The sequence below is a fragment of the Diutina rugosa genome, assembly GCF_008704595.1.
Source record: "Diutina rugosa strain CBS 613 chromosome Unknown scaffold28_size161324, whole genome shotgun sequence".
Lineage (NCBI taxonomy): Eukaryota > Fungi > Ascomycota > Pichiomycetes > Serinales > Debaryomycetaceae > Diutina > Diutina rugosa.
Genome location: NW_022995054.1, coordinates 36,717 through 62,712, shown reverse-complemented (window position 1 = coordinate 62,712; position 25,996 = coordinate 36,717). Strand labels below are relative to the sequence as shown.

Genomic DNA, 25,996 nt, shown 5'->3' with positions numbered 1-25,996 from the left:
ACTTGCGAGAGAGGCAAATTTCATCCCCCCTTGGATTCCTACTTCCCACCCCTGAATAGTGTAAACTACTTGCTCTTTCATCTCCATTTAACCAGCGGAATCAAATCCACCACCATTTTTAACTTTAACGTCAACAATTGCTCTCCCGCCGGTAATTGCTGTCGCCCTTGGAGCACAGCCATTTCACCGTAGAGGCACCCGCCGCGTTGTCGCTGGTTTTCCTGCACACAATCTGAGATTTACCCCCACCGCCACTATCACCGCCACTCCCGACGAACCAGGGGCCAAAACTGCCAACAAACTCAATCGTTTGAGGTTAATTCACACACCATTTACTCTAAATAGACTCAATTTACGTTGCTAGACCCCGTACACTCGATTAGCCGGGCGCCTTGTGCTCACTGTCGCCCGCCATCGACTTCATATAAGGTTGTTCGCACGCTCTTTTTTTTTCCTTCTCACCTCTGCTAGTGCCAGACCGGATATCCCCTATGGACGACGACGCCTCGAGATACGTCCCCGAGTACCGGCGGACACACTTTAAGAACAAAGGTCGCTTCACCAACGATGAGCTCCGCCGGCGCCGCGAGAACCTCACCGTCGACTTGCGCAAGCAGAAGCGTGACGAGATGTTGCTGAAGCGCCGTAACTTCAACCGCGACGCCGGCAACGACTCCGAGGAGGAGGACGTCGCCACCTGGAACCAGGCGCCCACCGGCCAGCAGGGGATGAACCCGGCGGCGATGGACGCCCAGTTGCGCCAGGAATTGCCCCGGATGGTGTCGATGCTCCAGCTGGCGGACTTTGACCAGAAGTTGGCCGCCACCATCGAGTTCCGCCGCATCTTGTCCCGCGAACACAACCCCCCCATCGACCTCGTCATCGAGCTGGGCGCCATCCCCTACTTGGTCGAGTTCATGGGCAAGGAGTACCCCGACATGTTGCAGTTGGACGCGGCGTGGGCGTTGACCAACATCGCCTCGGGGACGTCGGAACAGACGCGGGTGGTGGTCGAGGCCGGCGCCGTGCCCAAGTTTGTCGACTTGTTGGACTCAAATCTGGCGGAAGTGAAGGAACAGGCGATTTGGGCCTTTGGTAACGTCGCCGGGGACAGCACCGAGTTGCGCGACTACGTGTTGGAGTGCGGGGCGATGGAGAAGTTGTTGGAGTTGTTGAACTCGCTGAAGATGACGCTCATCCGCACCGCCACCTTCACGTTGCTGAACTTGTGCCGGGGGAGACTGCCGCCGCCCAACTGGAACATCGTGTCACAGGCGATCCCCACCCTCGCCAAGTTGGTGTACTCGACCGACTCCGAGACCCTTGTTGACGCCTGCTGGGCGGTGTCGTACCTCTCCGACTGCAGCGCCGAGGACAGCGCCATCGACGCCATCCAGGCGGTGGTCGATGCCCGCATCCCTCAACGGTTAGTCCAGCTTTTGGGCCACGACGAACACTTGGTGCAGACGCCGGCGTTGCGGGCGATCGGCAACATCGTCACCGGTAACGACTACCAGACGCAGACGGTGATCAACGCCGGGGTGTTGCCGGCGTTGGCGCCGTTGTTGTACCACTCCAAGGACGGCATCCGCAAGGAGGCGTGCTGGACGATCTCCAACATCACCGCGGGTAACCCCGACCAGATCCAGGCGGTGATCAACGCCAACTTGATCCCGCAAGTGATCAAGTTGTTGGCCACCGGCGACTACAAGATCAAGAAGGAAGCGTGCTGGGCGATCTCCAACGCCTCGCTGGGGGGTTTGGCTCGCCCCGAGCAGATCCGCTACTTGGTGCAACAAGGGTGCATCAAGCCTCTTTGCGACTTGTTGCCGATTGCCGACGCCCGCATCATCGAGGTGACGTTGGACTCTTTGGAAAACATCTTGAAGATGGGGGAGATGGACAAGGAGGCGCAGGGGCTCTCGCAAAACCCCAACGCCATCTACATTGAGGAAGCGGGTGGCATGGAGAAGATCTTCGAGTGCCAGCTGAACCAAAACGCTCTGATCTACAAGAAGGCGTTCAACATCATCGAGACGTACTTTGGCGAGGAAGACGACGCCGTTGACGACGAAATGACGGCGCCGGACGCCTACGACGACCGCTACCGGTTCGGGGTAAACCAAAACGAAGGCAACTACGACTTTTAGACGGCCGCGATCGCGTTGGTGCGATCATCTCTTCATCTCGGGGTGGAATCTTATGGTGTGGTGGACTTATGAGTTTTCATGTTATAGCATCTCTAATATATCTCTAAAGAAAAACATTTGGTTTATTTGTAGTTTTGGTTTGTTTGACATTGCCGCCTGCCCCGCTATCTACGATTAGCTGCCAGCCGCCTGCCGGCGGTAGCCGTTGTGGTGCCGTTCCACCTGCGATGAGTGCGTGCCTCACAATTAAGTCATCGCGCTTATATCCGTGAGCCTAACCGGCGGGTTGACACCTCTCGAGACCATCACAAAAAAAAGCCGTGTGAAGAACTCCATATTGTTTAGTGTATACAATCAAGTGAATGTTATCGTTACCAATGTAGTCTATAGTGGTTTCAGCAGCCAATTAGCTGGCTGGTGGCCATGCTGGTCCATTCCCCTCTCCGCGTGATATAAAAAATTTCGACGATAAAAATTTATGGCCGAAAACGTGAGAGACCCGGCGCTAGGCGCGCATGTTCGCGCTGAGACCCGGGACTTCACCCCCGCCACCATCCACCACTAATTGGAGGGGGCTACACCACCTACACCATTAAACCAAACAATTATTAAACGATCGTCAATCTCGCTTGCCGCCGCCCTCTTGGCACTGGGGGAAAAAATCCGCTGCCAGCTGCTGGGGATGAGCCATTTTCTGCACCCACACCCACTGGTACATACAAACAAATACAAATGCCGCAAAAATTTTTATCGCCCTATAAAACGCTGATTGCAGCCGCCACGGGCGCTCTGTCATTCTCCAACCATGAAGTTCACCACCGTTGCCACCGTTGCCGCCACCGCCGCCGTCGTCGCCGCCAAGAAGCACAAGACCAACACCCACGAATCGACCTTGACCGTCGTCATCAACGAAGACTCGCCCAAGTCGACCCACAGATACGGCAGATTCGACCACACCGTGAGAGTCACCACCACCACCCACTACGCTGGCGCCACCGCCGCTCCCTTGGAAAAGAGAGCCGTCAACGGCACCGCCGTCAACGGCACCAACGGCACCAACGGCTCCGGCTCGAAGCCCGACAGCGCCGCCGCCGCTAACGCCTTGGGCTTGGGCGCCGCCGGTGTTATGGCCGCTGGTTTGATGTTGGTGTTGTAAGCAACCGATACCGGCAATTATACCTCTGTGAACCTCTCCCCGTTTTTTTTTGACCACTACTGCATTAATTCCCACTGTTTAAGGCGTGTGGACGTAACTCATAGCTCTGGTCTATAGTAATAGAATAATTCTTTGGTTACGCGGCGCTGGTGCCGATACCCGTCGCCACGCGCATATCTAGCATATGCACCCACTACCGTCACCCAATGGTGTAATTCCCGCGGCGGCACCCTCCCCACCGGCTAAAGGCATCTCTCCCCCATCCGGCGATAACACTAATACACCGCTTAGGGCTTGGCCAGTAAGCAGTGATGTAATGCATATGACTTCCAGGTGGCACCAGTGCCCCAGGCTCAACGGTCGTCGTATCCTCGTTCGTAATCTCGTTTCCTATTTGGTATAGCCGCTACAGCCACATCAAGGGCGGCTCCGAGGTAAAGGCTCTGAGGGTGCCTCTCTCGTCGAATGCAGCGTCGGCTCGTCATACCGGCCTACTACCTGCTGCTGCTGCTAGCGGCTAGGTGCTTTTTCGCGGTCGTTATTTGCCTCCCCCACTTACAAGCTTGAGGTGGATCTCCATGTAAACGGTGACACTTGACAAGTGTTGCCAAGCCGCGGGTAGACGTGTCGCGTTTAGTGTCGCGTTTAGTGTCATCGGTGCCTTCGTTAGGGGCTCTGTAACCGCTGGGGTGACGTGCCGGGGTTACCGAATTCGCTCGGCCCGGGGCCTTCCTGCAGGAACCCTTGTGACCTGTACCAACCACAAACTATAAGCCACCCAGATTACCATGGGGTTGATCAGACACGCCATCAAAAAGTTTGAACGTCTCAATGTCAATCATGACAACGACAAGCAACAGCCGCTAGCCCCTCAGCAGCAACAGCAGCAGCAACAGCAGCAACAGGCCCCTCAACAACACCAGCCGGAGTCTCCGCAACAACCGTACAGCCGGCCGCCAGCGCCGTTGCCACCCCAATCGTCGCTGAAACCGCAACTGAAGTCAGCGCTGGCACCGGCGTTTAAGCCTCCGGCGTCTTCTGGAGGTGATGCTGGTATTTTCGGGGCACCAATTGCCACGGGGGAACCACCTAAAATTTACACAAAAATTAACCACGCCGTGCTTCCAAGAGGGTGTAGCCACGGCCCCAACGATGCCCCGCTTCAGACGAACAATTTCGCCCTGAATTTAGCGCTTGACGACCAGACATTCCCCGTGTGGCCGCTCCCTTATTCGTTATGGGTCACCAGAGACCCCGAGCAGATTCCCGGGATGGCGTTTAACCACACTGAAGCTAAGCAGAGAGTGTTTGGACCTGACCCCCAGCAGAACCCGGCCCAGTACTTTTTCAACCCTCCTAAGATTAAACTGTGGGTATTCTCCGCTGAGGGTCTAGCCACCAATGCCACTTTGTCAATTGCCAATATTTCCAAATTCTCTGCCAATACTCGCTTTGAAGTCAATGGAGGCACGGTGGAGTTCCCTATTGTTCAAGGGATGGGGTTTGTCACTGCCATCTACAAAGGTGCCACCCCGGTAATTAACCTGCAAGTGGGAGTACACCACTGGGACGAAGTCGGCCAAGTGGGCAATATGATCAAGTATAAGGCGGTGTTGTTCAACGAGGTGGTGTGGTCAGTGTACGTCAGTGGCGGTAGACTCAACTTAGAGAACCCCAATGTGATTAAAGGTGGATTTAATCAAGGGTTCATCCAAATTGCTCGTGGCGAAAGCCGGGCCTATGACGATACTGCTGGCTGCTGGCCAGTTGACGTCCAGCTTGGTGGGGATGATTCCACTTATACTTTATCTTACCAATTGCTGGGCCAAAGCTCGCTGGGTAAAACTCTTCTTTGGACGCTCCCTCACCAGTACGAAACGCTTGCGGCTAATAACGATATGGTCGACGCTCAAATGCAATTAGACTCGCCGGTCAAGGGGGTGATGAAGGCGTTCGTCGCTAATCAAATCAAGGTCACTGAACAAGACTTACCTCGGGGTATTCTGTTTGACCCCTGGCTGGAACGGGTAAGCCAGCCTCAGTACTCTCAACAGGCGCTTGACCTTATCAGAGCCGCAGCCTCTCTGGAAGTGCAAGAAGACGTGGTGGGGATGGCCAACATCGACTCCATGTACACTTCGGGTAAGATCCTCGATAAGTATGCTCACATTGCCTGGGTGACTAAGTTTGTGTTGAAAGATGATCAATTGACTGCTACCGTGCTTGACAAACTTAAAAAGGCTATCGATATCTTTGCTCAAAACAAACAGAAATTCCCGCTCCGTTACGATACGATGTGGAAGGGGATTGTGTCGTCAGCAGAACCCGCGGCTGACTTCGGTAATGCCAACTACAACGACCACCACTTCCACTACGGGTACCATATCCATGCCATTGCGCTTGTGGCCAAAGTAGACCCCAACTACCTCAACGAATACCCCCACGTTCGTGAGTACGCCACGACGTTGTTGAGAGACGTGGCACTGCCGCAAGCGGACGCGTTCTTCCCGCAGTTTCGTCTGTTTGACTGGTACCACGGTCACTCGTGGGCTCATGGGCTTTTCCCCAGTGGCGACGGTAAGAACGAAGAACTGTCTTCGGAAGACTACCACTGCTATTTTGGTATGAAACTCTGGGCTCAGGTGATTGGCGATCAGGCGATGGAAGCCCGGGCCAATTTGATTCTTGCCATCATGCGCCGTTCCATCAACAAGTACATGTTGTACTCTTTAGATAACAAGGTCGAGCCGCAACAGTTCATCGGCAACATGGTGCTGGGTATCCACTTTGAGAATAAGATCGATTACCTGACGTTCTTTGGACGCGGTTCCGTCGGCGATGAGTGGATCCATGGTATTCACATGTTACCTACCACTCCAATCTCTAATTACATGCGTGGCTCCAAGTACATCAAGGAAGAATGGGACAGATGGCTCGCGCCGGTGATTGACCGAGTTGACGATGGGTGGAAGGGTATTTGCTTGTTGAATTATGGTGGGTACGATGCTAGAGCTGCCTACTCGTTCTTTGCTGGTGACAATTTCAAACCTCACCTTATTGATAATGGGATGTCGAGAACATGGTCATTGGCATACTTAGCTGGTATCGGTGGAGACCGTTAGCCATCACCACTTAGACGGTGTTGGTGATGATATAGATAATGAACAACGACTTTAGGAGGGAGTAGAAGTGCCGCTTCAGCCCATACTTCATACGCAATCGGAGTGTGCATCAAGTGAAGCTGGTATGTGGTTCGACTCAACCATCCTGGCAGAGTCGTTTTTGCCATGGACTGAATATTTTCCTCCAAAATTTCGTTAGTAGGATCAACTTTAGGCGGACTGTCATGTAACTTATGAAGTTCCTCATGGATAATGTGCGCCACCCGTCCACCATCCTGGAGATATTGACAAAACAATGCTCTAGCTAAAGTCGAACGCTCCGTTGGCAATTTAACATCAGACAAAGGTTCACCAAATGTGCAGTTGGGAGCATGAGCTAGAAAGCTTGCAAATGATGCGAATAAGTGGTGGCACTCGTTACATTCGACGTCATCATCAACTGTATCATCTCTGGCAATAAATGTGTAGTGCTTTGTCAAATGTTGACTGAGCTTTCCTTTCCCGATGAATATGAGGTCCCAACCGAGCTCTGCTTTGTGATTGAATGGGCACTTGCATTGAGAAAATGCTGGACACAACTCTCCTTTAGCTTCAGCCTCCGATCTTAATGAGGTCAACACCCGAAATATCGCTGATGGAGATATGGGTTTAAATAATCGAGTTGCGGCTAGTTCACAAGCTGTGGCGTTGGTGGCATACCAAAAGCATCCTTTGAGTTTGCTCAATTGCCGGGAATTGATTACAGCAAAAGAGTGGTCGTTAGATATCACCACTGGATCTATATCTAACTGGATACACGCTTGGCGCAAACTGAAATATCGAGGAAGAAATTCAGCTGTATAATACCGCCATATGCTTGCCCAGAATGCCAACGGCCGAGGCGAGCCTTGAAGACCACCGATATGTGGCCATACCTTGTAGAATTCTCTTGACGTCGAGCTTCTAGGGAGGGCAATCATCTGGTTGTAGAATTTGTTAGGATTGAGACGTGCCTCCTCCACCAATTTCTCGTCGGCTTCAGTGGATACATCTAGTAATTTTGCTGCTGCTTTAGCTAATTCGTAGCACTCCCAATCAAACGGTAATCCCTTCTCCAGAAAGCGAGAATGGGGCGACGTAAGGTACTTTAATGGGGATACCACGGCAAGCGTAGACACATCAACTTCACTCAGGCGTAGCTCATCTAAAATGGGGTTCTCAACAACAAAGTCGGAGCTCTCACTCAGAAGACTATCCCAGTCATCAGATACGTCTCGCTGAAACGTTGGGGGTACCAGACGAGGGAGACCTCTACTTGCGACATAGGAGGAGATAAGTTTGGGAAGAGGTCGTTTAAGAGGAGGAAGCGTTATCCGAGGCTTAGCCACGGGACTCGAAGGTAAAGTGTCGTTGACGGTTGGTGAATTGGGTGTATCTACCATGCTAGGAAGTACTATTAAAGCGCCGCGTCTCGAAAGCTATGTTTTAAAACCACGCCACTATACACACTCCCTACGTTTCAGAATCAATCAGAAAAATATATTGTTACATTAACCGTTCAATGTCTTTACAATCGACTCCAAGTTCTCAATCGTCCCCAGTTTATCCCAGTTACCGCGGTCAGACCACACCACGTCCATGAGCTTAGCCATCGTTGCCTCCAACTGATCCACAGTGTAATTATTAGTGGCGGCAATGAGGTCGGTGAAGAGGCGCTGGGTGCGTTGTTCGTCAATGATGAGTTGACGGTCAGGGAGCTCCAACTCCTCAATTTCAGATTCCTCTTCTTCTTCCTCGGCTTCGTTGATAACGGTGGCCGGAGTGTCTTCCCTAGAGCCAACACCCGCAACCGCTACTGTGGAGATAGTCGAGTCAACAACAGGTTCAGCGGGTGCCCTGTTAGCAATGCCATCAACAGCTGAAAGTTGTTGTTGTTGTTGCTGTTGCTGTTGATGTTGATGTTCCTGAGGAACATTCGCAGGAGGGGCGGTGTCAAGGTCCATGCCATTAGCATCAACTTCAGGTTTGATGTATTCGGTAGTACCATTGGATACTGGGTGAGTGGCGGCATCAAACACAGGTGGTATCAGTGAGTCAACTGAAGGTGCATACGTGCCATTGCTCGCTTCTGAGGCGACCAAATCTTGCACCAGCATTTTCGACGGCGACTCCAATAAACCGGCATTTTCAGCGGTAGTGGCAGCTTCAGCTTGTGCTTGAGCTTCAGCTTGCGCTGCAGCTTCCGCCGCCTCAGCTTCAGCCCGTTGCGCTTCTTCTTGAGCCTTTTCCATCGCCACCTTGTGAGCCTCAATCTGCTCTTGTTGACGCTTCATTTCACGCTGTCTCATCTGCTTACACTCTTCCAAGAATTCAGGAGTGGCAAACTCGTCAATGGCAAATTGAGCGTTGGTCAACATCTCCTCGGCCTTGAGGCTGCGTTCACGGTCACCCAGGTTCTTCGCATCACGCACAATCATCTTGATGTCCTTAAGGAATTGTTGCGGTTCCAGGTAGAACCCGTTCCAAAGACGTTCCTCAATGATGTCAAGATCCATGTTGTGATAGTACTTACCAGTGCTAAGTTCCTTAATCATGTCAGGATGGTTGGGATCATCACTCTTGACGTAAAGCACTTCGTAAGGAGGCAAGTTGGGATTTTCAGGGATGGGCTCAAACAAATGGACTAAGTACGCATCGTCAATCACCGGCTTCTTGAACCGCTTGTAACGATTCTTGAATAAGTCCATAAGCCCCGCCAATCTGATCTTGAGCACGTTCTTAAGCTTGGTGTCTTGATATTCTTGTTGTTTGCGGCGTTTGCGTTCCGACAGTTTATCCGGCGCCGCCGCCGCGACCACCGGCAACTTCCGAAGTTTACGGCGCGGCCGGTTAGCGACATCATTGATGAACTCAAATGGCTTCATCCGTAAAGCGCCCACCACCTCACGGAAAAAGTATTGTCGCTGGTCTTCCCGAGGAGGGGCAAGCACCATATTGTTAGCAGGACTACCATGGCCGAATACCAGGTCAAGGGCGCTTTCACCACTCAGATCTTCACTAATACCAAGAACAAGCACCGGTTCGTGGGCCAGAAGTGTCCGTAAAAGCCCCTTTAACGTAACCACTGCCGATGGCGGCACAACTTGGTCCCAAAGATCAAGATTAGGGATGAAAATGATCAGCGGCTGGTGGCGCCGCGCTTCAACAAAGCATTGAATGATCGCCGCTTCCACGGTGCGATTCAGCTCGCCTAAGAGCGAGCCAACATCAAGCAGTTGAATTTGGAAACCTTCAAGGTAATTGAGGATAGCCGCCCCCAAGTATTGTTGACCGTTACCAGCAGGTCCCTGAACCAAAAGATGGGGCTTGCACACTCTCAGGCGTTCAAGCACTTTGAGGTGTTGATGACGAGCAAACCCACCGTCAGCATCGTTTACTGCAGGGTCCCAATATTCTGCTTCATCCAACGCCGTAAGTTTAGCCGACGACTTATCGAGAGCTTTAACTGAAGGCAAAAGTTGAAACAACTTATGCTTAATTGTCTCTAGCGGTTCACTAAGCAATGGTTGAAGCAGTGGTGGCAACGGGGCCAGACCCAGCGATGTCAGCCGGGCCAGCGATGGCACGATCTTATCGAGGGCTTTCATAAAATCCAGAGCGATCACTTTGATCAGTTTCGGGTTCACCTGGAGCTTATCGTTGGTACGATAGATTTGTGGGTATTTCCGCTGAATCAGATTCAACGCAGCTTCGGTGCACAATGCCCGCAAATCGGCACCACCATAGCCCTTAGTAAGCTCAGCAAGTTTAGCCAAAAACTCAGGCGCCAAAGGAGGTTGCCACTGGCGAGTGTGGATCAGTAAGATCTGTTGACGAGCACTGACGTCGGGAAGAGGGAAGTAGAATTCACGATCAAACCGCCCGGGACGTCTAAGTGCAGGGTCAATGGCATCGGGCCGGTTAGTGGCACCAATGACGATAACTTGACCCCGGTTGTCCATCCCGTCCATCAACGCTAAAAGTGTCAGCACAATCAGGGCATGAATCTGTTCTTGCTTCAGCGATCTCACTGGAGCTAACCCATCGATTTCATCAAAGAAGATAATGGCGGGCTGGTTCTTCTTCGCCTCTTCAAATAAGAGCCGCAACTGACGTTCGGCTTCACCGACCCATTTCAGCAAACAGTCAGCCCCCTTCCGCATGTAGAAAGTGATCTTACGCTCGTTAGTCGAACACAGCGCCGCGAGCGCACGGGCCATGAGAGTCTTACCCGTACCGGGGGGACCATGGAATAACACCCCACGCGGGGGAGTAATGGCAAAGTTCTGGTATAACTCGGGATAAAGCAACGGGAGGGCCACCATTTCCTTCAATTGGTTGATGTAATTGTCAAGCCCACCCACGGCACTGAAATCAATATTCATGTCGACGCCCAAGGGGTCGGTATCCGACAAATTGTTCTTCACTTTACCCACAGCGGAGCCGCCGCCACCAGCGCTGATGAGGGCGCCAGCGCCGCCGGCGGCGCCCACTGGCTTGGTAAGTGCCGACCCCAGAAGGGCGCCACCGGCGCTCTTGGTGCCGTCGATAGCGACGATCTCATCGTCACTACTATCAGAGTCGCCCATCAATTGATTGGTGCCAGCCATCCCAGGTAAGGGGATGCCGCCGGGAGGAACATTGGTGCCAAAAAGCGACACCACATCGGAGCCACCGAAGGGACCGGCAGTGGGGAATAAGAGCTTGCGGAACTCGCCATTGCGATTCAGGCGACCGCGACGAAGCAGGGCCGGCTTAGCGCCAACATCAGCGTAGCCAAGCCCTGAGATATCGCCATTAGCAGGAAGGGGCGGCGGGATGGTATAGTTGACCTCTTGACGTTCTCGAAGTTTATGGCGGATGGGCAGCGCCATTGGCAGCAGGTCGTAGAGGTCATCCAATTCTTGTTGAATGTCGTCGCCGCCATCCTTAGTGGCAACACCGGTGTCGCCCTCACTATAGCTTTCGTCTTCGTCGTCGCCGGCAACCGCCAGGGCTCGTGTCAAGCGCTTCCGCGGAGCGTCAGGGCGCCGCCGCCGTTTTCGCCGGCGCGAGCGGGTGTTGGCCAGGTAACCAAAGTCGCCATCGTCATCACTGGCGATAAACCGTTTTTCTTGTAGTTTGTCCATGAAATCGTCGTCATCACTGACAAATTCATCCTCCATAAACTCGTCGTCGTCACTGTTATGACTGCGGCGCAGGCGGTTGCGGGGCGGAGGCGCCGGCGCGTCGACATCGCTTAGGTCATCCTTAAATTCGTCGAGTTCAGCAAGCGGATCCTCCTCCACTAGCAGGCGCTTGGGCCGGTTGCGGCGGCGCAGACGTGGGGCGTCGTCATCATCACTAATCTCGTCCTCGCTGTCTCGGTTGGGCGCGACATCCAGCGCCGACGGCGCCTCGGCGTCAGCGGGCGCTTCCGGCACCAATGTGCCGTTATCGTCGCCAGCATCAATGTTGCCGGCTCCGTGGTGGTCCCCGCCATCACTGGGATAGTCGTCGTCGTCGTCCGACATGATCAATCTTGCTCGGGCCATGGCAGGGCTTACAAAAATTATCGAGTGCGCACCGGCAACAAAACCACCACCCAGACGGCGCTCGATGAAGAAAACCACCGCCGTAGCGCCAGCACTGGCACTGAGGCCATCAATTTGATCATGTTAGCATTATTTACGTTCAATGGAGATTTTTATCGAAAAGTCACTGGACTCGTATTTTAGTTATAGAGCCAATTATAAACCTCTTTCAGGGCTGCGTTGGCGAATATGTGGTTAATGCAAGATCAAAACGTCAAAATTTGCAGCCATTTACTCTAATGGGTTTAATCTTAGGCCGAGTGTTGAGGGTTAGAAATGCGGTGGTTAACAAGGATTGCCTCCTGCAGATAAAGGGGTACTGCATGTAACTTGGTGGGCTCATTCAGCAATAAACAATAAAAAATCATTGCAGCAAACTGTCAAAAACGTCATATCGTGATATCGGTTTTGAAAATCATACTGGATGGTATTTAACTTCTTAATTGTGTTTTGCTTTTTCATCACTGACCAATCAAATTTAGACTTTATTTCTCACAATATATTTGCACAAGACATAAGCACTACATGCCATTCGTGATTAACGGAAATGGCACTAAAGGAAAGTTTAAAAATTTCATTCTACAAGCAATTATATTTCTTCTTTTCCTAATTGTATTCGATTAAATATGCAAACTGCGTTACAACTTCTTTCTCGCCTTAAACTTCTGCTTCTTCTGTTGGGGCTTACCAATCTTGTTAGTTTTGGTCTTCGCCGCCACCTTAGGAGCGGGGTCATCGTTCCAGTCGACTTCTTCGTCGCCACCCTTCTTCCACTTGAGCTTGTTCTTTTGCCCTCTTACCGGCGCCTGCTTTACAGCGTCCAAGTAGGCATCAATGCCCAGACCCAGCGCCGCCAACGGGTCGCTAGCGCCACCGGCACCGGTTTCCTCAGAGAACACCAACCGCCCGTTCTTGCTCTTAAACTCCTTCGTCTTGGCCTTGATTTCCCGCTTCGCCAGCTTAGGCTTGGACAGCGAGATTTGCGCGATGGCCAGACGGTCCAACAAATCCAACGGCTCGTCGCCGGTTTCCATGATGTATTTAGTACCACGACGGAGCTTGTCGTTTTCGTCTTCGCCGTCGTCCTCAGCCTCCAGTTCTTCGGAGTCGTACAACGCTTCTTCGTAGGCCGACACGAACTTCTTGGTACCAGCAGCGGTGGCCTCGGTTTCGGCAGCTTCCTTCCGCTTAGCCCGGGCTCTCAGCTTCTTGATGTTAGCCACAAGTTTACGGTCTTCTTCGGGGATGGCCTGTTCCACAGCTTCCACACCAAACTTACGAATAAGTCTTTCAATGATGTGCTTAACCTTCAGCTTGAAGTGGCCGCTGTGTTCGTGCGACCATCTCATGAGCTTCAGCAAGAGCTCGTGGAGGTTGGCCCGCACCATATCTTCAGGGAGCGACAACACTTCCACCTTAACGAAGCCGATGGCCAGCTTGGCGATTTCCCGCGAGTTGTGAGTCAAGAACAATTCGATCGTCGACGAGATTTCCACCAACGTCTCGGTGGGCAAATCATCCTTGAATTCAAACACAAGGCACGACAACGCGGTGATGGTGGCCAGGATCATCAGCGCGTTTTGCGCCGCCAAACCAGCACTCACCATCGTCAAGTATTCTTGGATAGAGGCAGTAGTGGGCTCAGCGCCTTCACCCAACACCTTAGTGTTATCAATTTCAGTCCCGTTGAACTCTTCACACTTGCGAGCCATGGCCACGAGGATCAGGAACGCCAACTCTCTACTCTTTTCGTTGACGTCCTTAGTGCTCATAATCACCTCTTGCAACATCGCCGGGATGAACCAGAGCTCAGTGGCGGGAAGCAATTGCACCACCACCAGCACCGCTGCCAACCGAGCCGCCCGCGACGCCGCTTGCGCTTGCGCTTGCAGCTCGACAAGCACCCGTTCGATGTCGCCGATGAACAGCAAGATCGCCTGCTTGCCGTCATCGGTCTCGCCGAGCTTGGTCAAAATACGGTTGGCCCGCTTCTGCATCGGCGCCGCCGGCAAATTGACGGTGGAGGTGAAGATGGCAAACAACGCCCCGTGGCTCAGCAGGGGCACGTACCGTGCCAGCGCCACCACCAAGTCCATCATCGTGAGCGCCAATTTTTCGTCGTTGTCGTCCATCGCTTGCTTGAGCATACCACACACGGTGTCGAAAGTCAGTTCGAGTTCTTGCTTGGGGATGATAGCTAAGTAGGCGTCAATAGTTTCGAGAACAAACCCACGGGCTTCAGGGGCAGTCAGAGCGAACACATTGAACAACACCAGCAACAAGTTCAGCGCCATTTGCGCCAAGTAAGTAACGTTAGCCTCAGCTTCGGCTTGAGGGAACTGTTGCAACATCAAGGGGTCATCAGCTAAGGCACCGTCAGCATAAGCCCGGTTCAGTTCAACAAGCATCCGGAGAGCGTGGCAAATGAACACTCTCAAGTCCACCTTAGCGTACATCGTCTCGGCGAGGCTCAGGGCGAAATCGGCGGTGAACAGTGATTGCAAGTCCATGGGCAAGTCGCAAAAGTGGGGTAAAAGCGACCACACTTGGTCGATGATGGTCTTAAAGATTTGAGCGTGCTTTTGCGATTGTTGAGCTTTTTCTTCGAAGAACGGCACCACGGGCATGATATCCTTAATGTAGAAGCCCAAGTCAGCGGCACGCACATTGTCTCTGAGGATAGGCAACATCCACGCTCTCCCCGGGCCCTTAGCGTTGCCGGTCAAGTTCAAGGGGAGAACCGAGAGAACGGCTTGAGGACCAATCTGGCTGATGGCAGCGGCAATGACGTCTTCAGCTTCCTTATTATAGGGGAAGTCTTCGGCTTCGTTAGTTCTCCACAGACCCACCACTTCAACAATATCCAAGAAGTCAGGGTTAGCCCGCATTCTAAGCTTCAAAAGAGTAGCGGTGACCACTTCAAGCACATCCTTGAACGCGTGTTGGTAGCGCACGTCTAAGAGCAGGTGGAGGTGTTCAGCAATGAAAGTGATGGTCTCTTCAGTGAGCTCAGTCATCGGTTCCAATAACCAAGCGTCGGGGATCGTCTGAGTAATGATGGCAATCATACATTGAGCCGCCAGCGTGTAGACATCAGCCCGGTCGGCCTCCAAGAACTTCGACACCACCGGTAACAATTTGGGGAGCTTAGCCACACACTGTTCGGGAGCTAACTGAGCGTAAGACTGCAACGCCTTAGCCACGACGGCCAACCACAGCGCCGCCAAGTGGTAGTCGTTCACTTGAGGTTTGAGGTCAAAGATGACGTCTAACAGAGTCGTCAACTTATCAACATCGACGTCAGAGGTCATCAGTTGGAATAACCCTTCAAAAGCCGAGAATGCCGCCAGCACAAGGTATTGGTCCAGCGTCTTCAGGATCTCTAAGAGCACATCGCAAAGCTCAGGCACTTTTGTCAGCGGCCACGCGTTGGCGCCAGTAATGCTGGCAATGAGCTGGAGACAGTGGATAAGCTGAGCGTTGAGCTCTTTCAGACCACCCTTATGGTTCTTAGTTTCCGCCAATAATTGCGCTAACTTAGTAAGGGCAATGTCACAGGCCACGGGGGCAGCCACGTGTACTGGCAGCGGCAGCGGCGGCGGGTTGGTAAGCACTTTGTGCACTGCTTCCTGGGCCCGCTTACGCACTTTGGGACGCGGGTCAAACAGCATTTCCAAGAGACCAACCAAGGCACGCTTCGGCAGCGTCAGTGCCAGCGTCGCCGTCCACTGCTTGTGGTCTTGAGCTAAAAGTAAAGATTCCAACGCACCGAGGACCAGTCTCACTAAGGGAGCTTCGGCATCAGGGTTGGAAAGAGCCGGGGCCAACTTAATAAGGATCTCTTGGAACTTGGCTTTAAGCAAAGTAGGAGGAGTGTGGGGCAACACTAAGTCCAAAAAGTAGGCCGCCAGCGCTGCTAACAGCTGGTCAACAATGCGTTCATCGTCGACGGCTTGGCCCAACACCAGCAAGAAGCTGACGAAGTACCCCACGGCGTTTTTGTCGCCTTTCTGCTCGTCGATGTTCTCGTCGACGGCGTCCAAAATGAGCGCCAACTGTTTCTGATTGGCAAGCCCCAGTGTCCGGTGGACCCGGATCTTGTTGAGCTTGCTCTCCAACACGTAATCGTCGTCGCCGTCGGGGTTATTCATGGCGCGATGACTAGAGGGGATATGCCGATGGCCTCTTGATTGAGATGAGCTGCGGTTACATGCAGGAGGGGACATCGAGTGCAGATGCCAACGAAGACAAAAAACAACCAACAGCTAATACATTATTAATTTTTGAATTTCAACAGCTTTTCAGTGGATTTACATTTATTTTAACCTTGACGTCTGTCTCAGGTGTCAGATCAGCCCTATACTAGATCGCATCAAAGTTTCTCAGACAACTATTTTGATCTGGCAATAAATCTTGGACTTTACCTTCTACAATGATCTCATGTTCTATCTTGTCGTCATTAATATGTATCACTTGAAGAGCTTTTGCAACGACACCCCGCCTTCGTCGTTCTTGTTCATCACCTTGGCGACGGCCAACTCAAAGTCTTCTTGAGTAACGTGGATCCGGCGTTCTCTCAACGCGTACATCCCGGCTTCAGTACACACCCCCTTGACGTCAGCACCAGAGCAGCCGTTCATTTTTTCCGCGATCTTCTTGAGGTCAATCCCCCGAGTCAAGTTCATCAGTCTCGAGTGGATCTTCAAAATGTCGGTACGCGCCGCCACCGTGGGGGCCGGGAACTCGATCTTACGGTCGATTCTCCCCGGTCTAAGCAACGCCGGGTCCAAAATATCAAGCCGGTTAGTGGCCATAATAATCTTAATATCTTTCAGCGATTCAAACCCGTCGAGCTGGTTGAGAAGTTCCAACATCGTTCTTTGCACTTCGGAGTCGCCACCGCTGGAGCCGTCGGATCTCAGCGACCCAATCGAATCGATTTCGTCCATGAAGATAATCGAGGGAGCGTGTTCCCGAGCCATCACGAACAACTCACGCACCATCCGCGACCCTTCACCAATATACTTTTGCACCAATTCCGAACCCAGCACCCGGATAAACTTACACTCGGTGTGGTGGGCCACTGAACGCGCCAAAAGCGTCTTCCCCGTCCCCGGAGGACCGTAGAGAATGACACCCTTAGGTTGAGCAATCCCGAGAGATTCGAACAATTCCGGGTGCTTCACAGGAAGCTCAATCACTTCCTTGATCTCCTTGATCTGCTTATCTAAACCACCAACCATATCGTAGGTAGAGTCAGGCACCTTTTCCACCATCATGAGCGACACGAGCGGGTCAATCTTGTTGGGCAAAATCTTGTGCAAGTCGTAGGAATCCAGCTTAAGGCACACGCGAAGCAGGGGAGTCAACTTCTTGATGTCGATGTCCTTAGTGATCTTGACAATGTACTTCCCTTCGGGGTGGATCTTTACGAGCACTTTATTGGTACCCATGACTTTGACCACTTCACCCACGTAGGAGCCGGGTTCTTGTAAAAGCCGCAATTCATCCTTGAGCTGTCTCACCTTATTATTGAGTTTGTTGCGTTGCGCTTCCAACCGCCGGAGGTTCTGGGCCGTTTGCTGGATCTGGATCTCTGTCTGCTGGATCTGCTGCTCAAAGTAGGGGCGGACCCCGCCTTCGTACACTACTGCCGTGTCAGCACTGGCCATGATGGGTTGTCGAGGGTTCACTGGCGGCGGTGGTTGCCACTTTTTGGTGGCGGGTCGCACTCCCGACTGTGTGCAGGAGATGTTGTCCCATCGAGACTCCATGGACGTTGATAGAAGCCTAAGGATAAGCAGTGACTAGTATTCATTTTGGAGTTAGTTTTAGTGGGGAGATAATGATGTAAACTTCCCCACATATACAAATTAAAATGTTTTTGAATCTATTGTTCGTGCGGGCATTTGGTACGGGCCTCGTAGTAGTTAGTGCGACCACTTCGTGAAATTTCCCTAGCACTCTCAAAACGATTACCACATTTACCATGAAACTGTTACCCTTGGTGGCGTGGTTGGCTCTTCTAGCCCTGGTGGCAGCTAATCGATACTGTCGGTGCGAGCTCAACGACGTTGCCGAGATCCGCCCCGTGGTCCAGTGTGCTAATTGCACCACCGACTTCTGCTATGACGAGGTGTTCCACCAGGCGAAAAACGAGACCGATAAGCTCAATTTGGTGTGTTTCCGCAAGGAGAGCGCCAAGGAGGCGACGGTGGTGTACCTGTTCATCGCCATTGTCGCCGGGCTTGTTGGCTACGGCGTCTATCTTTCCCGCAACCCCGGCTTATAGCGCGTGCTTATGGCGCGTGGTTTACCGCTGGAGGAAACTTTTGTCTCCCATATCCACACATATTTCTCACTATGCTCGTGATCCTTTCACGTTCATTACTTTTTCGCACTCGCGCGCTACCCTGGGGGTAGTGTCTCACAATACACACACTTTTTTAGGTACTTAAAACCTTATCACGATAACCGAGCAACGCGTGTTCGGTCACTCGAGGTGACCTGAAAGGGGATACGCCACCGACTAAATTTTTTCCACTTGCTTCGACAACGACAATGCTAATTAATTGCTTTTTGCCACCCTTCACAGGTCAATGTCTGACGCCCCCGTCACCCCACCTTGCCCTCATCGGAAATAGCTATTTCCTCGTTGAGGGTGCGTCGAGGTTGCACCCTAGTGATTTGATCGCACTCACCGATATCCCCTGTAGTGACCAGCTTGAAAAGGAAATTTAGGGTTTCTTCCACTAAATCACCCCACTAGCCTCCACCTAACCACTCTCCACTTACTCTACTCGGCTCTGCCCCGGTTTTAGCCCGAAATCCCCACCTTAGTTATTGCTGCCATCTCAAAAATCTCCGGCAGTGTGCGCGCATCAGAAAACCTCGAAGCTGAAAAATTTTACCACTAGATTTTATCGGTCCATGTCTGATAAACACCCCAAGGAAGAGGGGGTGGCTGCCGCCGCCCCTGCTTCCCTGAATGTGCCCCGGGCCTCCGGCGGACACAACCACTTCCAAGGTCAGCAGCAGCAACCCCACGGCAAGTACCCGTACTCGGGCCAACCGTACCAGGGACGCAAGCCTCAAGGGCAAAGACCTCAGGGCGCCAACAAGTTCGTCAACCAGAACGGGAAGAAGCCCTACAACAAGCATGGCAACCAGAACCACCACTACCAGCAGGGACAGGCGATTCCCCAGCAGGCTCCCGGCGCCAACTACTACGGCTTCCCCATGTACAGCTACCCTTACTACCCCGCCGCCGGCGCTGGCTACCCGATGATGCCCAACGCCCCTCAGTACGGCATGCCCATGCAATCGTCTCCCACCCATACCCATCTTGCCCCGATCCCCCCGGCGCAGGTGCCGGCGCTGGCCTCGAACCCTACCACCCCCGTGTTGTCGCCGCCCCAGATCGCCACCCAGATGGTGTCGCCTAAGATCAAATTGACCACCAAGGATGGCAAGCCCGTTGACTTAGAGGGCATGCGTAAGGAACAAGCGGCTCACCACACCGCTACCACCCCGAAGTCATCGCCGGCTCCCATCAAGGCCAACTTGGCGCCGCAAAAGCCGCCGGTGGCGGCTGCTCCGGAACCGGTAGCCGCTCCCGTGGCGGCTCCCGTGCAAAAGGCGGCGACTCCCGAAGCGAAGCCTGCGTCGGACTCGTCGGCTAAGTCGGCGGCGATGGAAGAGTTCAAGCGGAAGATTCTTGAACGGGCAGCGGCGGCCAAGGCAGCTAAGGAACCTAAGACCGAAGCGCCTAAGACCGAAGCTCCCAAGCCGGTGGAAAAGGAAGTCGAACCTAAGGCTGAGCCTAAGGTCGAACCTGCTCAACCTCAAGAAGAACCCAAGGCGGAACCCAAGGAAGAACCTAAGCCCGAAGTGACTAAGGAAGAAACCAAGGAGGAAACCAAGGCTGAGGAGCCCAAGGTGGAAGAAGCTAAGGTTGAAGAGCCCAAGGCTGAAGCCGTCGTGGAAGAACCGAAGGCTGTGGAACCTAAGGCCGAGGAAGCTAAGGCTGAAGAAGAACCCAAGGTTGAACAAACTATTCCTGATGAAACTAAGGTTGAGGAACCCAAGGCTGAAGAACCCAAGGCCGAAGAACCCAACGCCGAAGAAGAAGCCAAGGAACTGCAAAACGTCGAGCCTCTGGCTGAGCCAGTCGCTGACGCTGAAGAACCTTCTGCTGAACCTAAGGACGCGGGTGAATCCGCTGAACCTAAGGAACCTTCGGAACCTAAGGAGGTGAAGATTGAAGAACCCACCGAGGAGATCCCCGAAGAAAAGGCTGAAGAAGAAGATGAAAGCTTCACCGTCACTCAATTCTTGGCTAAGGTTAACGAAGCCGAGATGATCGAAGATATCTATTCCGTCACCTACCCTGAAGGGTTCACCGGTGCCGACCCGTCGAAGAAGCTTGAAGGCAAGAAGTTCCGTTACGACCCGCAATTCTTGTACCAATTCAAGGACGTCGTCCAATTTCGGGTTGACCCCGAATTCAAGGCGATCCTTGACAACGCTTCCGTCGAGGTTCGTCCCCGTCAAAACCGTCAAAACTCTAAATTCGGCATGGGCATGCGCAGAGACAACCAACTGTTCCGTCTGGGCTCTCAATTCAATGAACCCCGTCAAAACCTGCGCTCGGGCTCCAAGCGTCGTGGCCAGGGCTCGTCGAGAGACAAGGGCTCTCGTCGTAACCAATCGAAGCGTGGTAAGGAGAAGGAGGAAGACAACCCTCAAATCACCATCCCTAAGGAAGAAATCAAGCCTTTGGCTAACTCCGCCTCCAGATGGGTGCCCCGGAGTCGTCAAAAGACTGAAGAACAGCTCGTCGCCGAAGATGGTACCGTGCTCCTCAGTCCCGAAGATGTCGATCGTAAGACGAAGTCGCTCCTTAATAAGCTTACCCTCGAAATGTTCGACCCCATCACCGACGACATCCTCAAGATCGCCGCTCAATCCAAGCACGAAAAGGACTCCAAGACCGTTCGTTCTGTCATTCAACACACTTTCGCCAAGGCGTGTGATGAACCCTACTGGTCGGAAATGTACGCCAAATTCTGTGCCAAGATGTGCACCAACATTTCTGACGAAGTCAGCGATGAAACCATGGTGCTCAAGGACGGCACTGTGCCCTCGGGCGGGGCTCTTGCTCGTAGATTGCTTTTGACCACTTGTCAAACCGAATACGAAAAGGGGTGGGTGGACAAGTTGCCCACCAACGACGACGGGCTGCCGTTAGAACCGGAAATGATGTCGGACGAATACTACGCCATGGCTGCCGCCAAGCGGAGAGGGTTGGGTCTCGTCAAGTTTATTGGTCATCTTTACAACTTGAATATGCTTAACGACCAGGTCATTTTCTTCTGTTTGAGAGACCAGTGCAAGAACTGCGTCGACCCTTCGGAAGACTCGTTGGAAAACTTGGTGCAATTGGTCAAGACGGTTGGTCCCAAGTTGGAGGCCGACGAATCCACCCGTCCCATCCTCCAATTGGTGTTTAAGAACATCCAAAAGATCTTGGACAACGTTGAGTTGTCGCTGAGAATCAAGTTCATGTTGATGGACTTGCAAGACTTGCGCAAGGCCAAGTGGGTGCTGATGCGGGCGGGCGATGCCGGTCCCAAGACCATCGAAGAGATCCACCGGGACGCCGAGCTCAAGAAGCTTGAAGAAAAGCAGCAACTGGACAACAAGAAGCGCCGACACCACGACAGTGGCCGCCTGAACTCGTCGCGCGCCGGTTCGCTGTGGAACAACAGCTCGCAAAGCAGTTTCCTCAAGAAGCTGCCGCTGTTCTCCCGCTCCAACAGTCAAGCCCCCGCCGCCCCCGCCGCCTCCCCGGCTCCCGAAATGACTAGAGAGTCGTCGAAGCGGTCGGAGTCGACTCATGTGAACCGCTTTGCGGCGTTAGATGATGATGACGATTCTGAGTAATCAAAATGCATGTAATATAGGTTCTAACTTAGCACAATACATTTCCTACGTTAATCTAATCAAACTTACTTATTAAGCGATTCTAGAATTGATAATTATGGTTTTGTTTATTTACGTGTTACCAGAAGAATATTTGACGGAATCATGAGCCCCGCCATCAAATTAAAAAATCTCCATACACCCAAGCAGAAACTATAAACAACGCACGACTTGACATTTATGCTAGACTAGTAAGTTTACTAGCCGTCGAGTCAGGCCGCCATCGCCTTAATTACCGCATTTGGCGGCCACGGCTGGGGTTGCTGCATTTAGGTGAGCGTCCGGCACAGCGGTTGTTGTTGACAACACGGTGCGAATCATTGCTCTGGATTTAACCGTTGTGAGCAGGGAATCTAAACTGACCAATGACGCACCCACAGTAATGGGGGCTCGTACTTTCAAACTACATACTGTAAAGATTCACTATATATTCCGTGCCGGACCATCGAGGGCACAATTAGCTTACAAATCGTCATCATCATCGGGCAAGGGCAAGTTGGCGGCTTGGTCCATGTCCTTTTGGTATTGCTCCATCAAGTCGGCGTCGACTTGGACTTCGGGAGGAGCCAAGGCGGGGGCTTCGATGAATTCCAACGAAGGGTTACCCGACAACTTTCTCGCCAACCACAAGAAGGGCTTTTCGAACTGGTAGTTCGACTTGGCCGAGATGTCGTAGTATTGCAAGTTCTTCTTTCTGTGGAAGGTGATGGTCTTGGGCTTGACCTTTCTTTCCTTGACGTCGACCTTGTTACCGCACAACACGATGGGGATGTTTTCACACACTCTCACCAAGTCTCTGTACCAATTGGGCACGTTCTTGTAGGTGATTCTCGAGGTGACGTCGAACATGATGATACCACATTGACCGTTGATGTAGTAACCGTCTCTCAAACCACCGAACTTTTCTTGACCGGCAGTGTCCCACACATCGAAGTTGATCTTACCGAAGTTGGTGTCGAAGCCGAGAGGGTGCACTTCGACACCCAAGGTGGCGATGTACTTCTTTTCGAATTCACCAGTCAAGTGTCTCTTGACGTAGGTCTAGGGGGTTAGTATGAGGTCATGATAGATGCCATTGGGTAAATGTATACTTACGGTCTTACCGGTACCACCGTCACCGCACAAAACAAGCTTGAACGAAGGAACTTCTTGGGTAGCCATACTAGCAGTCTGGTGTATTAAAAATTTGAGTGGAATGTTTTTTTGCGCCCCCGAAGCGATGCGGACCGTGAGTGTCACGTGATGTTGCCGCAAGAAAAAAAAAGAATTCCATGCTGATCCGAAAAATTGGATCTACGATGCAGGAATCATGCCGTGGTATATGCTAGGTTAAAATCGTCGTGCTTAAAACTATTGTATTACATATAAAGAAAAATCTACAACTTGTTACCTCTAATCAACGAACCCTCATCGTAGCGTTGGTCCAACACTTCCTTGAAAAACGCCTTACACGCAGGTCTCTTCAACTTCACCGTGGGGGTGATCAACCCTCTTTCCAACGTCAACGGTTCAAATTGGATTTCAAGGTTGTGGAATTTTTCGAACCCTTGCAATTTGCCATCAACGTTCTTGTTCAAATGCGCCAACAACGTCTTGCGGTGTTCCGGCTTGTTGGCCACCAACAAGATATCGGCGTCCGACTTCAAGTCGCCAGGGTTGACCCCTTGAGCCAACAAGAAATCGGTGATACCCTCCTTAGTGACACCAATGACCCCAATCAAGAAATTACGCAAGGAGTCGCCGTGGGCGTAGGCTTGAGTAAGAATAGAGTTGTTCGACAAGTAGATGTTTTCGACCTTTTCCGGGGTGACGTATTCACCTTGAGCCAACTTGAAGAAGTTCTTCACTCTGTCGATGATGTGCAATCTGCCATCCTTGTCGATTTTAGCCACGTCACCAGTGGAGAACCAGCCTTCTTCGTCCACCGCCTTGGCAGTTTCCTCGGGGTTCTTGTAGTAAGTGTTGAAAATTTGCGGGCCTCTCAATTGCAATTCACCGCGAAGCAGGCCGTCATCGTTTTGCAAGAAGTGACCCATTTCAGGGAGTTCTCTCACTCTCATTTCCACAGTGACAGCGGTGGGACCCAGCGAACCGGGCACCGCTTGCCATTGAGGCGACAACGCAAACCCAGCAAAGGACTCGGTAAGACCGTACCCTTGAGCGAAACCACAGGCAAGCGCCGCCTTGAGGAACTTCATCGTCGACGGCGAGATGGGGGCTGAACCGGTGATGACGAAGTTCATGTTGTCGAACCCAAGCGCCGCTCTCAACTTAGAGATGAACAAGTGGTCGTACAAGAAGTTAGCCCCGGTAGCACCGTCGTGTTGAGCCTGAGCGTTTTCCTTGGACTCGATGACGTGGCCAAACACCTTCTGCTTAAACGCCGAAGGGTTGTCGATGGTGGCCGACTTAAGCGCCGCTTCGAACTTGGTGTAGACACGAGGCACGTTAGACATGTAGTTAGGCTTCCAAAGCTTCAAGTCCTCAACAAGGGTAAGAGGAGAACCGCCGTATTGAGGCATACCAATGCAGCAGCCCCGAGAGAGACTACAAGCAGTAGTTTGTCTCTCAAAGATGTGGGCGAGAGGCAAAAAGCAGAACGACTTCATCCGGGTTTGCACCGGCAAGTGGCACAAGCCAAACACGATCCCCGACATGGCGATTCTTTGAGTCAACAACACCCCCTTAGGGTTGGCGCCGGTGGTACCGGAGGTGAAGGAGATGGTGTATAAAGTGTCGGGAGACGGGGGACAGGGTTGATTGCCAGCAATCTCACCAAACTTTTGCACTTGTTGATAGTCAAAAAGAGTAATGTTTTGCGCGTGAGCCGATTGTACCAACGGCTGGTCGTATTCGCCTAACGGTTCAATGGAGATGATGGAAATCAAGTTGCCCAATTCGGGGTTAGTTTGCTTAAACTTGATCAAGTGGGGGATGTGTTGCTTCAGCGCGATCACCACGGGACTTTCCGTGGTCAGCAAAATGTACTCGGAGGTTTCGGGCCCCAAAGTGTCGTACAACGCGGTGTTGGTGATCGAGAACGACAGACACATCAAGTCGGTGACGACCCATTCTTCACAGTTGGGGGCGTAAAGCGTAAGCACAAACGAAATGTTATCTTGGTTAAACAGGCGGTAGATCTTTTCGTGGTCGAGGATCTTTTGGTGACTGGCAAACCGCAGGGCGTCGAGGTACGGATTGTTTTTCAACAAAAACAACACCCCCGAGCCCAAGTCATTCTTTTCCTTGTTGATTTCGGCGTAGGTCTTGGCGTGGTAGTCGCCATTGACCTTGGTAACGGGGTCGTAGGCGCGCTTGGCGATGGCGGGCTCGTTTTGGTACGACTTCACCGCCACTTCAAAGATGTCGTGGTAGGTGGCAATTTCAGGCAACACCCCTTCCTTCAAGCCGTTGGGGAACGCCTTATTGCGGAACACGGGCGAGTAGCCGGGCTTGGCAGTACCAGGCACGGGAATCGACACGTCTTGCCACTTTTCGGGGAGGGGGAAATTGTCGGCAAACAACTTTTCCAAGGGGACGTTGTTGGGATTGGTCAACACGTAAGGGGAGTCATCGGCAGCGTAGTTCTGCTTTCCAGCGAGCGATGGGAGAGCCATTTGGGAATGATGTACTGTCGCGGGCGGGCACGAACGGAGTGTGTCTGGTATTTATAACCGGAGCGTCGAAATGTGCGGGGCGCGGTGGGTGTTAGCGGATGTCGTACCCCACACGGTTAGGCAGCCCGGGCCTGATTTACCCACACTGAATTATATTAGCCACTAAAGATAGCGATAGCACGGGGCCGATAAGCCGGTTACCTCTTCCGATGGGAAAGGTGGAGAAGTTTGGGGAGAGGAGCAAAATTGACTGGGAAAACCTGTCTACCATAACGGCTCAGTGACGCTCAATTACAGTAAACCACAAAAATCGTGCCGATGTCACCGACGAATGACGCATTTGAGTGCATTAAGTAGCCATCGCGATAGTAATTTT

At 52.4% G+C, this 25,996-nt stretch overlaps 11 protein-coding genes across 11 annotated transcripts; 5 read left to right on the top strand and 6 right to left on the bottom strand. All coding sequences in view use genetic code 12, as the record gives it.

Moving 5' to 3' along the window:
• Window positions 1-491: 491 nt before the first annotated feature.
• DIURU_000037 (karyopherin alpha) lies at window positions 492-2,150 on the top strand (the record flags this gene model as incomplete). Its single annotated transcript, XM_034156490.1, has 1 exon — window positions 492-2,150. The coding sequence occupies one exon, from the start codon at window positions 492-494 to the stop codon at window positions 2,148-2,150; it is 1,659 nt and encodes a 552-aa protein (XP_034015152.1).
• Window positions 2,151-2,955: 805 nt separating this feature from the next.
• Window positions 2,956-3,306, top strand: PGA14 (Pga14p; the record flags this gene model as incomplete). Its single annotated transcript, XM_034156379.1, has 1 exon — window positions 2,956-3,306. The coding sequence occupies one exon, from the start codon at window positions 2,956-2,958 to the stop codon at window positions 3,304-3,306; it is 351 nt and encodes a 116-aa protein (XP_034015151.1).
• Window positions 3,307-4,094: 788 nt separating this feature from the next.
• ACF2 (Acf2p) lies at window positions 4,095-6,428 on the top strand (the record flags this gene model as incomplete). Its single annotated transcript, XM_034156268.1, has 1 exon — window positions 4,095-6,428. The coding sequence occupies one exon, from the start codon at window positions 4,095-4,097 to the stop codon at window positions 6,426-6,428; it is 2,334 nt and encodes a 777-aa protein (XP_034015150.1).
• Window positions 6,429-6,431: 3 nt separating this feature from the next.
• On the bottom strand, window positions 6,432-7,849 carry DIURU_000034 (uncharacterized protein; the record flags this gene model as incomplete). Its single annotated transcript, XM_034156157.1, has 2 exons — window positions 6,432-6,437; window positions 6,515-7,849. The coding sequence occupies 2 exons, from the start codon at window positions 7,847-7,849 to the stop codon at window positions 6,432-6,434; spliced, it is 1,341 nt and encodes a 446-aa protein (XP_034015149.1).
• Window positions 7,850-7,957: 108 nt separating this feature from the next.
• DIURU_000033 (uncharacterized protein) lies at window positions 7,958-11,980 on the bottom strand (the record flags this gene model as incomplete). The annotated part of the gene is made up of 1 exon (XM_034156046.1): window positions 7,958-11,980. The coding sequence occupies one exon, from the start codon at window positions 11,978-11,980 to the stop codon at window positions 7,958-7,960; it is 4,023 nt and encodes a 1,340-aa protein (XP_034015148.1).
• Window positions 11,981-12,657: 677 nt separating this feature from the next.
• DIURU_000032 (mRNA-binding protein) lies at window positions 12,658-16,170 on the bottom strand (the record flags this gene model as incomplete). Its single annotated transcript, XM_034155935.1, has 1 exon — window positions 12,658-16,170. The coding sequence occupies one exon, from the start codon at window positions 16,168-16,170 to the stop codon at window positions 12,658-12,660; it is 3,513 nt and encodes a 1,170-aa protein (XP_034015147.1).
• Window positions 16,171-16,488: 318 nt separating this feature from the next.
• Window positions 16,489-17,691, bottom strand: RPT6 (proteasome regulatory particle base subunit; the record flags this gene model as incomplete). Its single annotated transcript, XM_034155824.1, has 1 exon — window positions 16,489-17,691. The coding sequence occupies one exon, from the start codon at window positions 17,689-17,691 to the stop codon at window positions 16,489-16,491; it is 1,203 nt and encodes a 400-aa protein (XP_034015146.1).
• A 317-nt stretch (window positions 17,692-18,008) lies between these two features.
• Window positions 18,009-18,311, top strand: DIURU_000030 (uncharacterized protein; the record flags this gene model as incomplete). The annotated part of the gene is made up of 1 exon (XM_034155713.1): window positions 18,009-18,311. One exon carries the CDS (start codon window positions 18,009-18,011, stop codon window positions 18,309-18,311), a length of 303 nt encoding a protein of 100 aa, XP_034015145.1.
• Window positions 18,312-18,949: 638 nt separating this feature from the next.
• On the top strand, window positions 18,950-21,964 carry TIF4631 (translation initiation factor eIF4G; the record flags this gene model as incomplete). Its single annotated transcript, XM_034155601.1, has 1 exon — window positions 18,950-21,964. One exon carries the CDS (start codon window positions 18,950-18,952, stop codon window positions 21,962-21,964), a length of 3,015 nt encoding a protein of 1,004 aa, XP_034015144.1.
• Window positions 21,965-22,465: 501 nt separating this feature from the next.
• GSP1 (Ran GTPase) lies at window positions 22,466-23,164 on the bottom strand (the record flags this gene model as incomplete). The annotated part of the gene is made up of 2 exons (XM_034155490.1): window positions 22,466-23,044; window positions 23,132-23,164. The coding sequence occupies 2 exons, from the start codon at window positions 23,162-23,164 to the stop codon at window positions 22,466-22,468; spliced, it is 612 nt and encodes a 203-aa protein (XP_034015143.1).
• Window positions 23,165-23,379: 215 nt separating this feature from the next.
• Window positions 23,380-25,620, bottom strand: DIURU_000027 (uncharacterized protein; the record flags this gene model as incomplete). Its single annotated transcript, XM_034155379.1, has 1 exon — window positions 23,380-25,620. The coding sequence occupies one exon, from the start codon at window positions 25,618-25,620 to the stop codon at window positions 23,380-23,382; it is 2,241 nt and encodes a 746-aa protein (XP_034015142.1).
• Window positions 25,621-25,996: the final 376 nt, after the last annotated feature.